Raw genomic sequence first — 12004 nt, 5'->3', positions numbered from 1 at the left:
CTCATCTACTCTAAACGTTCTCCGAAGAAACAAATTTTGAAGGTTATCAGAGCTTCCAGTTCACAATGGCAAGCACTTCAAATTGAGAGAAGACGTTTGCTACTCGTTGTTGCTGAGAGAGGTACCATTTGAAAACGCCCTACCATCATAACCAATACCGATCTTCAACTCAAATTTGACCATTCTTAATTGTTGGTGTCATGTAGCATTCGTGCAAAATTTGAAACAAATCGGAGATGGTGGAGTGGGAACTTTTTTCAAAATTGGTCCACTTGACATGGAATGACCCTAAAGAGTCCTCCGCAGACAACATTTCGCGCCCCACCCCTCTGCGTCCTCTATTTTAAATTTATACAAGTGAATGACATGGAGCAAAATGCTTTCTTGTGTTTAATGCCTTGACATTTTGTCCAGCGATTCAAACAAAACATATAATAGTAAAATAGATTGACCAATTCTCCCTGTAGTTTAGGTATATAATTTCCAAAACTCTTGTAAGGGAATGAAATATTGATAAAAAGCCAAATTTGAGCCTGAGCATCAGATAAAAGCTACATTGAATTGGAGCATATGAATAACAGTCGTATTCTGTGAACACAAACCATTCCATATACTAAATTTGATATTTTTACTTCAAGCGATTCAAAAGAAATGGAATAATTATGATATCGCCACTTCTTCTCTCATTTGAAATCGTATTTTTAAATATTAGTTATATAGAGTATGAAGCAATATATTAAAACTATTCTCAATCCACGAAGTAGTTTTGACTTGATAGTGGATCCCACAAATGGACTTTCTGTTTTATGTAATAAATAATGTGATAACAGATGTAACAGTAAAGAAGTCAGAATCATCACTAAGAGTTTACTTCTGAACTAGCCGAGAACTGTCATACACACACATACTGACGAGGAAGGTCCATAAACCGTGATAGTTGAATTTTGATGAAAATTAGTGACAAGATTCAGTTTAAGTTGCTAAGTAACGTAGTAATTGTCACTCGATGCGCAAATGCTTCGTTGAGCTGCTACACCGACGCCATCTTGAAATCCAGTAGGAAATGTCCAAAAATACCCTTTTGGCACAAAAATAAAAAGTATTTGATAGATCTGACTTCAGTATTGTAAACCAAGGTAGAACATCTATATGTGGGTGTACTTACAGTGCATGATCACCATCTTGAAAGGCGCCATATTGAATCGCCGTCAAATATGATAAATGGCAAGGAGGTCGTGTGGGGTATCACATAGCACTGGAATTTACTCCTGAATCCATTTCCGTAACCAAAGTTTACATATCTGTTTTCACTTCAAAGTTAAGAGCTCTCTCGCTCACTGGAACATATAAAAACTGATCAATAAAATTTGTGTTATGAAATATGGTCGTACGAGCACTTGCAAGATTTTAACTAATGCAGTAGTAGTCACTTGATCTACACCAATCACATCTTGAGACTAGTGAGAGAAATGGTTAATTAAATTGAAATGACTGTAGTGAAAAATGAAATAGCAGCACTGTAACGAATTATAAATATTTCAAAATGCGCTATATATATGAATCTTTGTGTGTTGCTATTGTGCATAGCATTTAAATGCTGTAATATAAGTTAGGTGCAACGGCACATATGACTTTACAAGAATATGTCTTGAAGGTATTAGAAAATTAATAGAAAATAATAGAAAAAATATTAGAAAAAAAATATAAACTGGTGCACATAAGCAAATATTAATCTACTAACCTCTTGCTCTTCAGTTGTGATATGGAGATCTAAAACGAAGTGATTAGCACACAGCATCATGGAGCAGTGAAAACACTTAACAAATGCACTTTCATCACAATCTTCATGACCACAGACACTATTTTCTACTAGTCTCCAGAACATTTGTAAATGCACCAACTATTGCTCCTGTTACGTACCCACATTTCTGCCTTGCATATGTAAGCATGTCCTTTAGGGCTGGCGCAGAAAATTGATGATACATAACAGAATGCATTCTCTTTATGAAAATTCTGCCATATAACTTGTACACCGAACAAGTGAACATCTGTTGCAATTAGTTATTTATCACAGTTTTGATATGAAAACTAGTCTTGCCCTTATTATAAGCAAGTGTTTTATCGTTAAAGGTGGAAAGATGCAGATATTTAATTATTTAATTTTGAAGGAAAAAGTAAGAAAGAGGCTTGTTTAATGGATTGCAACTTGGTATTGACCATCGAGATATATTATCTCAATGGTATTGACTCATGTAATAATGTTTATTGTCATCTATTCTTAGCAGGTGTGTATGCATTCTCTTATCACTAATAGCAGAACAGACACAAGAAAAGTGAATTCTAAGTTTCCAGGTGTATCTTCTTCTAAGAATTGGCTGTGAACTGATAATTTAAATTCCTTTCATTGTTCAATGCGGCAGCAATAAATCGATTGTATTTAGACAAACTGGCAATAAATACATTAAAGTATTTTAAGTTGGTAATGTACACGCTAAATTATATTTTGGGAAGTATGAGTATTGGAAAAGAACGCAAAATGCTGCAACAATCAGGGTCTTTGCGTAAGGTTTCAAGATTGGAGTAGAAAATTTAACACTATAATGGACCGCGTAAAATTGCCTACAATAGATTTTTGGTGTGATACAGTTCAACGTCCCACCCTTATGCCTGCTACGCCAAAGGAGACGTGGACCTACTGATTATAGTGGAATCCGAACCATTTTGGTCGTTCAACTAATATGCACCAGTTTATATCATTTTTCTAATATATATCCGAACAATCCCTTTGGTATTCTCTGCTCTTCAGTACTATTAGGCATGTGTTTCATCGACCAGCAGTCTATTTCATCGCACTTTGAAATAGATATAACTTGTAGCATGCTGCTATTCCATTTTTCACTACAGTCATTTCAATTTAATTAACAATTTCTCTTACTAGTCTCAATGTCTGATTGGTATAGTGGCTATTGTAGATCAAGTGACTACTACTGCATTTGTTAAAATCCTGCAAGTGCTCGCACGACCGTGTTTCATAACACAAGTCTAACTCGCACAGTTTCCGTGGGTAAGAGAGTTGTTAACTCTGAAATGAAAACAGATATGTAAACTTTGGTTGCGTAGATGGATTTAGGAGAAATTTCCAGTGCTATTTGATACCCCACATGACCCCCTTGCCATTTTATCATATTTGACGGCGATTCAATGTGGCGACTTTCAAAATGGCGATCACGCACTGGAAGTACTCCCACATATAGATGTTCTACCTTGGTTTACAATACTGAAATCAGATCTATCAAAAGCTTTTTTATTTTTGTGGCAAAAGGGTATTTTTGGACATTACCTACTGGATTTCAAGATGGCGTCGGTGTAGCAGCTCAACGAAACATTTGCGCATCGAGTGACTATTACTACGTTACTTAGCAACTTGAACTGAATCTTGTCACTAATTTTCATCAAAATTCAACTCTCACGGTTTATGGACCTTCCTCGTGAGAGATAAGCGACACCACAATCTTTCTGCATACACTAATTCTAAACTCAAATTGCTTCTGTCAATTTGTTGCAGAGGCAATTGCTGTATTATGGAGAATAATGATCTTTCTGCTTAAACAGCTGGTTAGTAGAAATAGAAAAGTCATTATGATGAGAGAAAGTCAAATTTAGAAAAGTCCGTTCACATACATTGATCCATCTACCCATTTGATGACTATATGGACAGATTCGGTATTCTCTAACGACTGGATAATAGTAGACCGTGAACACTTGAGCTTCGAAACTGACCATTCATTTTGAAATAAGTGTATAGTTTAAGAAATGCTTTGTCGGAACATGGAAAGTAACAATATTAACAAGTGCTGATGAACTGGTGACCCTACTTTATCGAACATGTCATTCTCTAGCAATATTACTAGTAATTAAGACTGAAAACAGAAAATGTGTGAACTTCAGCAATTTCAATTAATATAAATTTACCATTTTTATTCGCCATTTAATTTAAAACTTAGATATTAATTATTCATGTATCACCTTATAAAATTCTCGATTCGATTTTAACATTTTGACTTTCATGTATTCACTTTGGAATTAATTTGTTGTAACTAACTACATATGCATTAAACTTATATGTGTTTAGAATGCGATACAGTATTTATATTTTTAGTTTTGTATTCATTTGCTTCTCTCTGTTCTATTTTCCATGCACTAGTTGTTTGAAGCTTGAAATCTAAGCATTTATTTTTAGTGTCTTGTCGGTATTTTACGTGGTAGTTTAGAGTACTCAAAATTATCAGATAATACAGGAAGATGAATACAAAGATAAAACATATTATAGAAAGTAACAGAACTGAGCATCATCAGAGTTGGATTCCAAGTCACATGTCAATTTTGCTAGGTTCAATATAGAGAAAATTTTGGACAGGTTTCTTGGTAACAGTGCCTGTAAAAGGAATAATTATTGAATACACTATATTATTCCTTAACATAATATAGGAAGTTGCAGTGGCTCAGTAATGGTGTGTGGGGTCTCTGGTTCGATCCCAGCTGATACCAAGTGGGCTTTGTGGTTGACAAGCACCGTGTGCTTTTGGTTTCTTGGGGTTTAACATTTCCTCCCGCTTTCTTCATTCTATCACATTGTTCGTTATTATCATTACTGTCACCTTCAGCCTCAGTGTATAACCGTAGGTGGGATGTTAAACTTAATAATATAGCGATAACGTAATTAGATATTTAAAGAAAGTGCACTATTAAGGTTTTCCCTAACTCCTTCAACAGATAAAAGCTGCAATAAGTACAAAGAAAAGAATAAAAATGCAAGAGCAGAAAAGTAACTGTGAAACAACCAATTGAGCATCATATTGACATGTGAATTCTTGTCATAGCATGGGTAATTCGAAAGTGGGAAGTTTAGTAGAGGAAGATAAAACTAATGGGATGGGGGGGGGGTGATAAATAAAATATAAAGGAAAAGAAATATAATTAAGTACAAAAATGCGTGTGTGTAACTAAGTAAATATATTGCGCATACAAGAAACGAAAAGAAATGAATAAGAAATAAAATAAAATTTGTCAGAAATATTAAGACTATTCATGGCTTTGGATTGATTGTTTTAACAAACGAGACACTGACCAAAGCTTAAAACCCACTTTATTTTAAATTAAAATATAATTTGTAACTGTTTCGGATATCTAGCATATCCTTCTTCAGACACTATCGAAATTAATGAAAATACAGACATTTAGTATTAGAAATGTTGTTGTAACAAAGTTTAAATTCTTTAACCGTCCTTTGAGAACTAACTAAAGAAAATTAATTGAAATGAAATATTTCAGGTTAACTTCCCACAATTATGCCCTTTAGGCTAAGGGAAACAATGATTAAGATAAGTGAATGATGATAGGAGAATTGATGGAATGAGAAAGTTGGAATAAAGGAAGTACCCTGAGAAAACCCATGGACATGATGTAGTCCATTAAAATCTTACTTGCCCGGGGATCTAACCAGGGAATCTACACATACCAAAGGTAAGCGCTCTACCACTGAGCCACCGTATCCACTGAATTCCAAACTGTTTCTCATATCGAAAGAAAATAAAGAAACGCACACACGTTTAGTCTATTCATTACGAGTCATCACACATCTACTAGTAGGAAATGAAAATGAGTGAAATGATATTTCTCCTTTTACATCCCATATTACGCACTTTAAGCTAAATGACCAATGGAAATGAATGATAATGAAATAATTGGTGGAATGAGAATGTGGTAGGAAGAAAATACACAGGCGCAATATTGTCTACCAGAAACTCTCGTGGCTGGTGAACAGACCAGGTACCTCTACTACCAAAAGTGAGCGCATTATCACTGAGCTATGTGCCCTCCTACTTACTAGTAGAGAATATTAGGAGATAGACTTTTAGTAGTGTTTGTAATTGTGTTTGTGTTATTTTTGTGGACGGCTCCATATCCTATGTACTTTATCTTGTTCAGCCTTTGTGTTTTTTACTTTTTGTCCCTTTAACGCTGGAAATTGTGAAAACTGCTCTTCCTGTATGCAGACGACATTACAGCAATAGTGTTTATTACATCATTTAATAGTAAAAGAAAACTGCACCAGAGAATCTCCTTTGAGTATTTCAATAGCTAGTTATAAGTAAATTCATTCCTAGCACAATGTTTAAAATATTCAATCTTTTCTCTTTCTTTCAGAGAATGCGAGGAGACAGAACCATCATAATAACAACTCATTCTATGGAAGAAGCTGACGCTTTGGGAGACAAAATTGCTATAATATCTTACGGACAACTGTTGTGTTGTGGATCTCCCATGTTTCTAAAGAAAGCTTATGGTTAGTTGGCAAGCAAGAGTTAATATTTTTTTTCAAATTCTAATACTGATGAAAGGTAGTGGTGTGATTATTACTTTTTGTTATTTATTTTTATACTTCAGATTGTTTTAAACTCTTTTGTCTAATACTAAAACAATTAATGTTAAGGATCCACAATACTATTAAGTAAAATCTTAGGTTTATCTTAAAATTGAATGCCTCATTTGAATAAGGATTCCATATAAGATGCAGAATAAAGTTCAACGTGGAATTCGAATCACAGCACACATAGGGCAAACCGCTCGTCTATTAAGAAGCTCTTAAAATTTAGTCGTTGTTGTTTGAAATAACGTTCATCTTCAGTATATACCACATTTCAACAAAGTAAATCTCCACATTAACCGGGTTTGCATATCCAGGCATTTACCCTCCAACACCAATCATTTCACGGATTCAACCTGTTTTATATAAGTTATTAGGACGTAATATCGAATGTGATTTATTCGAAAAATACTTTTATACATTGGAAGAGATGTAACTTCCAAGTATTCACCGCAAACTCATAGTCATATTGAACTAAACAAAAGCGAGTATGGAGCAGAAAACTACTTGCACAAAAGTCAAACAAAGATCGGCGATTGCATACAAAATGGTCGAGCTCTTTGGGTCAATAGATGTTTATGTGTACGAAGTCTTGTTTTAAGTGTTTTCTTATTTTCGTCCAGAGACTGAGAACATTTCTTTGAATAACTCTTCGGTAACTCCCTTTGTTTCACATTCTATTAGAAAGGAACGTTATATGAATTGTAAATCTAAAACCCATAACTGAAAACAAAATATTAAGTATGTTCACTATTCCACTATTATCCTCTGATTTGTAACGAAAAACTATTTATAAGCAGTGGTAATTTCAAAACAATATCCCCGTGGGAATCTTCAATATGCGATAGAAGGAGTACTACTAAAACATTGGTAGTCCACATTGAGCACGAACGATGATATAGCTCAGAAGGAAGAAATTTCTTAGCTCGAGGAGTCTCAAAGTCCCCCAGATCACTCCCTGAAATCATCACTGTTTAAAATATTTTCCTAATAAATAGAATGTTACATTTATTTCTCGTTGTACATTTTGAAATGGCAAAATTATAACTTAAAGCGAATTATAATACGGACATAAAGAATTATAATACGAATTACGTATATATTATCGTGTAAGTTACTTATTTCTGGTCGGATTAAAACTCGAATATTTCGCTTTAAAGTAAGTCTTCTCTATATAAACCTGACTAGAAAACATGTTAACTCCAATTAGTTAATCATTTTACTAATATATTTTTATTATATTATTTTTGCTATTCAATGTTGTATACACTTCATTTCCAAAATCAAAATCTCGCAAATTAAATTCAACGAGCTCATATTCGCAAATAAATTATCATTTTATTTACGTAAATACTAGATCGGTTCGTCTTGGATTTCATATTTTAACAGTAATAGTAAAAATAATAAGAAAAAGAATAAAAAATAAAAAGAATAACAATAATAAAATCATAGTCATATCACTGTCGCAAAAAATCGGGCGTAGTCAGTAACTAAGTTAAATGAAATAAAATGCTGGTTGTGTTTTCTATATATATATATATATATACGTATATATATAACTTTTTGTTTTTCTATTCCATCTGACAGGAACACAAAGAGAAGCTTCAAGGTGAAACAAATCTCTCTAGTGGAACTCAAACTAATCTTTAATAGCGCCTTACAATCTACAGCCGAATGCGTTAGACCACTCAGCTAGATAGATAGATTGCAATTGCACCAAACGTGTTTCAAGTAGCATATCTCGTTACAGGATGTAATGTATTTTGTATGTCTGAAGTTTAAGCTTATTTCATCCTGATGTAATATGTCTATCGAAATGTTTCACGCTTACGGTATTCGTTACTTGATGAATGATGTATGTTATTGATATAGGTCCTATTCCATATTCGTTCATTAATATTATATAAATTATCAATATTATTTATTATGGAAATTCACTGTTGCATGAGCAGTAGAAACAGAAAGATCCACTTTACGGACGTATCTGATACGAGTCACAACGCAGATTTCTAACAGACTGTAATAATGCCTTGCTCCAAAGGTTATGGAGAATTATCTGTTGCTCTGCGAGAAGAAATCATAGGTCGAGCAACAATGGGACAAACGGTCTTCGAGATCGATAGGGATCTGCGCTGCGATAAATAATAATAAAAAAACCCTCAAGAAATGCATTCAGCGACATAAAGAAAGTGGTGAATGGTTCACTTCTCGACCAAGAAGTGAGAGGCCTAAAGTAAGAACTGCAGCTCAAGATCAAGCGTTAGTTACTGACCTAAGGAACAGACCTCTACGTCAAACGTCTATCCTCTTGGACGACCCAAGGAATATTTTGTTTTTATGACAAATCATTTGAAATATTAATGCAATTCATTTAACACATTAGAGATATTTTGTATTTGAACACTTGAAGTATTTTATATAGTGAAATTTATACTTAGTGGTCCTACAATGTCATACTATATTTCCTTTGTTGATAGGTTTCCACTTTAAAGTGTAAATAAAATAGAACTTCTGGATGTAATTTATCCATAGTAGAAATACAGAATAGCTTAAATAACCAAAAAATGCACATATTGTACGTAACATTAGTAAATAATATTATATGACGTAATATTATTACATCAAGATCTTAGATCTAATATACTCCCTTATTTAGACTTTCCTTTCAGTATCAACATTAAAAGTACGTATGATATTTAGTGGTTACAAAATATTAATAACAATTAAGTTGACACAAAACAACATATAAAATAAAACCAACTGAATGGATTTATTTTACAAATGTAATTATATTTAAAGAAAGGAATCATTTAAACAAATTGGGAGAAACTAGCAATGTTTGGAAGTTGAAATATCTTATTTGAAGAAAACTTACTTTCCGTTAAGTTTGTCCTTTAATAATCTACTCTTGTATGTATTTTAAGATATATATATATGTACCATTTTTATTTTTTCTAATCTTTAAAATAAACTAAGTGGAACATATACAAATAAACAGAACCCTGTAATTTAGACGCTAAATCTGGATTAAAGTGAGTTTTCTTTTCCACATTAAATATATTCCTTTTAATGCATATTTATTATATGAAATTATATATGAAAATTTACCAGACGTAAAATATTAGTTTGATATGTAAGTTCGGCCGGTCAAGAAGTGATGTTTAATATCTCTTGTGAACTAGTTGTTGCAGTTCGTATTCTGTGTCCACGTTGTCCTTCTTAATCGATGCCAGATGGATCCACCGATGTTAATTCATGTTTTCTCTGTTATAGAATATTAGCTGAAATGGCCGTTCTTTGCACCGAAGAATAGATTTATGGAAAGTATTTGAATTCTCTTTCCTCTTAGGATACACATTTCAATGAAAATGTAATGATAAAACCTACACAAAATACTCCTTTTGGTATAAATTTTGAAACACACTATCCCATAGAATATACGTTTTAATCAAATTGTTACGATTAAAAAACATACCTTGAGGTATGTATTAACTATGTTTCAAAAGTCATTTCAAACAAGACAATTGTTTTCGCGAGCTCTAAAACTATGAATTTGGCACTAATCTCAGTCATTTTTGACATTTTATTTTTCACCTCTTCCCTCAATCTACCGATGGGGATGAACATAAATGGCACTAGAAACGTCACTACTTATTTCAGCAACCCCGATGGTTTTAGGTTTGTCATCCCTTTTAACTTCCACAGTATTTTTTCCAGATTGAAACTCATATGTCTACTAAGTTTGGTTGAAATTTCTCCAGGTGTACCAGAGATCGCTGAAGTATACATCCAAATCTATTAATGTGTGTTTGTATGTATGTAGTATGTACGAGCACGAGCAACACCTTCGGCGCTGGCCCTGTAAATTCCCAATCCAATTGATCTGCCAATTATTGGTTAAACTTGGGTCTACATGCCGTCCGGACTATTATCTGACAGTTTAGAGATCTCAAAAACTATGGATTCGACACTAATATCGGTCATTTGAGACATCTCATTTTTAATTTTTTCTCACCCTTCATGCCGGTAGGGGCTGAATTTGAACATTAACGCTATCGGGTGTGTGACTTTTCATCTTAGCTACACCGAAAACTATGGATTCGATACCAATGTTGGTCGTTTTCGATTATTGTTACATATCATCCCTTTTCCACTGCCTAGGTGTGATAATAGAGGCTAAACATGGACTTAAACGACATCAGAAGTATCAGTATTCATCTTAAGAATTCCGTAAACTATAGATCCGATACTAATATATACGGTTATTATTATTTCTATCGGAATATCGCCTATCAGCTTAGGGGCTCCAAAAACCATGAGTTTGACACTAATATAGACCGTTTTCAATCATTTTTATATGTCACCCTCTCTTACCCTTACTGTACTTAAAGGATTGGAACTGTTACCAATCAACTTAGGGACCTCTGAAACTACGAATTCGACATTAATATTGGTCGTTTTCGGTTATGTTTACATCACAATTCCCTCCTTCTAGTTCTAATGAGAGCTGAACTTGGACTTAAACGGAATTCGGAGTGCCACTGTTCATCTCAGCGACCCCGAAAACCATGGATTTGGTGCTAATACCGATCGTTTTCGATCTTTTCTATATGTCATCGCCCCAAATCCCCCCTAGGTGTGATAGAAGGAGTCTTACCTCCACAGTACTTTTCTCCAGACTGTAAGTAATACGTATACTAATTTGCTTAAAATTGCTCCAGTCGTCTCAGAGTTATGCTGGAAATTCAACTAATATTTCCAAAACATTACACGCATTGAGTAATCAAGATGCCGGCCTCCAAAGTCACCAGAAACATTTGTTTTGTCTAAAGCTACAGTGCAATTAATGAGAAGACTGCACCAAAATATTATGTTTGTTTCGGGAAATTACATTTCCTTATGAACGACGCTCCACGGTCTGAGAGGAAATCGAACTATGATGAGAATCTTCTGAAAGCGTTAATTCATGGAGATCCACATCAAGCAACAGCTTCGCTGCAGAACAGGACGTTAAACTCAAAATCAATTCAACTGAAACTGGACATACACATGGACTGGGACCATACAACAGACAACAGACACCTGAACGCCATGAGCAAGAAACTTGGTGATTGAATTCCCCTCATACTCAGCAGCCACAACAAAGATCAACACGTAGCCACCTGTGCTTCCATCCTCGTTATCGCTTTGCTCGTCAATATTATTATTATTATTATTATTATTATTATTATTATTATTATTATTATTATAATTATAATTATTACAGGTAGCAAAAAAGGGTACCTTTACGTCAATGTTACAGACAGGAAATAATGGCTCAGTCCAAACTGAAAGCAAAAACTTAGAAAAGATGATCTGTATTCACACAGTACATTGTCCAACTGGTAGGGCAAAGAAAGCATAATTTAATGCTCCCAGAAACGTGATAATACATGTTAATAATGCTTTATATTGTTAACAACTGCGCAATCTTTAGGTTAATGCAGGAAAATAACCAGCAAGATGCCACTTAGTAATTCGACAACACAAGACCTCACACTGCAGTTATGACGAAACCAGTTCTTCAGAAGCTGAGAA

The 12004-nt window shown here is 34.0% G+C and overlaps 2 protein-coding genes across 2 annotated transcripts in view; both read left to right on the top strand.

Moving 5' to 3' along the window:
• The window catches only part of LOC145660864 (phospholipid-transporting ATPase ABCA3-like), a 172046-nt gene extending 165695 nt beyond the window's left edge, over positions 1-6351 (top strand). Inside the window, exon 12 of the mRNA XM_081726291.1 lies at positions 6208-6351. Within this exon, the coding sequence (XP_081582417.1) occupies positions 6208-6351 (144 nt within the window). The remainder of the gene's footprint in view (positions 1-6207) is intronic.
• Positions 6352-11326: 4975 nt separating this feature from the next.
• LOC145660863 (phospholipid-transporting ATPase ABCA3-like) overlaps positions 11327-12004 on the top strand; it is a 118794-nt gene continuing 118116 nt past the window's right edge. Inside the window, exon 1 of the mRNA XM_081726290.1 lies at positions 11327-11534. Within this exon, the coding sequence (XP_081582416.1) occupies positions 11327-11534 (208 nt within the window). The remainder of the gene's footprint in view (positions 11535-12004) is intronic.

This window comes from Thermobia domestica, chromosome 9 (genome assembly GCF_964235325.1).
Source record: "Thermobia domestica chromosome 9, izTheDome1.hap1.1, whole genome shotgun sequence".
Classification (NCBI taxonomy): domain Eukaryota; kingdom Metazoa; phylum Arthropoda; class Insecta; order Zygentoma; family Lepismatidae; genus Thermobia; species Thermobia domestica.
The sequence above is the reverse complement of the archived record's forward strand: the minus strand, read 5'-3'. Positions and strand labels throughout refer to the sequence as shown.